Genomic DNA, 2,349 nt, shown 5'->3' on the forward strand with positions numbered 1-2,349 from the left:
AGCTTTTTTTAAAATTAGATGACATATTTATTTTAACTGATGGTCTTCAGTGCTGTGTAATGCATGAGACGGTAATTGCAGTCATATATTGGCCTGATGTTTTTAACACAATATGCATTTACCACTTCATATGTTTTTACCAAGAATGGAGCAATAATTTAAAAAAATGTACTACTCAAGGTCCACAGTATGTTCCACAGAACTGAAAAAGGCTAAATAATGCAATAAATTAGTGCAGGAATTAAAAACTGCATGTTGAGAAATAAGTTGTGCATCATCTGACTGCAGAAGAGAAAGTTAATGGGCTTATAAATGCTCAGGTTACAGGAGCAGAAGTGTTCAAAAGCCTGAATCCATGTACAATACCAAAACACGAATTCTTAATTTACAGCAGCCTTTTGAATTGCAAACTATTCCTAGTTCTCAACAGATGAAACAACTAGTTCAGACAACCAAAGAACACTATGTAAAAGTTTGCATTAGTCACTGTACTGTGGTGCCCTTTCTTTTGCTATTTAGATCCTTTTGCTTCTTATGGTTGTTCCAAGTTATTTGTGCATTGGATCTGTTCCATCTTTAAGCAAAATCCCAGAAATGGCAAGACTAGTTACTCCCATGTTCCACAGGTCTTGATTTTTGCAGGCACACACTTTGTTTGGAAATCAGGAAAGTGTCTTCTTTTGAGTTCATGAAATTTTTCACAAATTCTTTTATTTTTCCCAGCCCTTCCTCAAGGCCCTGGCCAGTGAGGGCACAACAGGGTTGTACAAACCAATCTCGGTCACTGCAGTATCTCTTCATGTTTAATTTTCTGGTGATCTCCTCAGCATTCAGCGCTCCAGGAAGGTCCTGCTTGTTTGCCAGCACAACCACTGGAACATTTTTAATCAATTCATTCTTTATTATAAGCTCAAATTCTTTCTTTGCATCTTCCAAATGGTTCTTGTCTGTACTGTCCACAACGTACACCAATCCATCTGTATTTTCAAAGTAGTAGCACCAAAGTGTCCTCATTTTCTGCTGCCCTCCAACATCCCAGATGGTCAAAGCAATATCTTTATCAGTCTCAATCATTTCTACATTAAAGCCTATTGTTGGAATGGTGATGAAAGGTTCTTTAAATTTAAATTTGTATAACAAAGTAGATTTCCCTGCTGCCTCCAGTCCCAGCATTAAAATTCGAGCTTGTCCGACTTTAGAGTGTCTTGACCCAACCAAGCCCATTTATATTTTGGCTTACCTTCTCTTCTTACAGACAAATTTCTTATATGAAGCTTACTGTAGATCAAAAGCAGGTAAGAGAGGAAGCAGGAAGGAGAGCACTGTATTCCAAACTGCATAGCTTTTGTGTATTTATACCGTGTCTTATCAACATGTGAACTGTTTTATGAAGGTACGGGTGGAACTGGTATGAGTAATAAAAAGAATCAATCCTGGGAGCTCAAAGGTTACAGTATCTTTGAACAAATTCTCTAGTGACGCTGAAGGACTCCTGAAATACCTTTCTTATTTAGGTGTTTTAAAAGAGAATGATTATGGCACAACTGAAATAATGAGAGAGCTTTGTAGAGACAATCTTTTTAGGAACTTAAGGGGGAATTCAACAGAGTAACAGTGTGTGTTAAAATGGTAAAGATGTGCCTAGGAATATAATGGCCATCTAATGTGCGCTAACGTGATTAGCACCATTTGATGAATTCCCCCTTAATACTTGTTTTGGGGATTTTTTTTAAATCAGTTTAGTGCAATATTAATAACAGATGTTGAGCATCAGGTATTGTATTCTTATTAAAATAAGCTGTAACATAATGGGGGTAATTCTACACAGTAGAATCGCATTATTATGACCACCTGCTAATATCCAAAATAACCACCTCTGGCAGCATGGACGAGAGCCAGATGCCACTGGAGTAACAGTAAGATGCTGGGTGGTTGCTAGACGTATCAAGCCATGCAGACTGCAGTGCATCCAACAGCTGCTGACGGGTGTGTGGTAATGGATCCAGTTGTCGAACATGTCGATCAACATGGTCCCAAATGTGCTCAATTGAGTTAAGGCCTGGGGAATTCATTGGCCAGGAAAGCTGGAAGTCTTGATCATGCACTGCAAACCACTCATGAACAATTGTGGCAGTATGACATGTTGCATTGTCCTGTTGAAATATCCCATTGGCCACAGGGAAGACAACTGCCTTCTCTAGTGTACCAGTATACTTGATCGCCATGGATGTACAGATACCCATATTGGTTGCCAAGCAGTGTGGTGCTTAAGCATGATTGTATAAGTCAGGCACACTTTATAGAGTCATGCTTAGTGGCACCTAACATGGGCTTAGGTGTCGATAGGCA

General features: G+C 39.0%; 1 protein-coding gene across 1 annotated transcript; it reads right to left on the reverse strand.

The window, feature by feature from the left end:
* Positions 1-603: 603 nt before the first annotated feature.
* Positions 604-1,224, reverse strand: ARL14 (ADP ribosylation factor like GTPase 14). Its single transcript, XM_033957782.1, has one exon. It carries the CDS (start codon positions 1,222-1,224, stop codon positions 604-606), a length of 621 nt encoding a protein of 206 aa, XP_033813673.1.
* Between the last annotated feature and the right edge of the window lie 1,125 nt (positions 1,225-2,349).

Source organism: Geotrypetes seraphini, chromosome 9 (assembly GCF_902459505.1).
Source record: "Geotrypetes seraphini chromosome 9, aGeoSer1.1, whole genome shotgun sequence".
Taxonomy (NCBI): domain Eukaryota; kingdom Metazoa; phylum Chordata; class Amphibia; order Gymnophiona; family Dermophiidae; genus Geotrypetes; species Geotrypetes seraphini.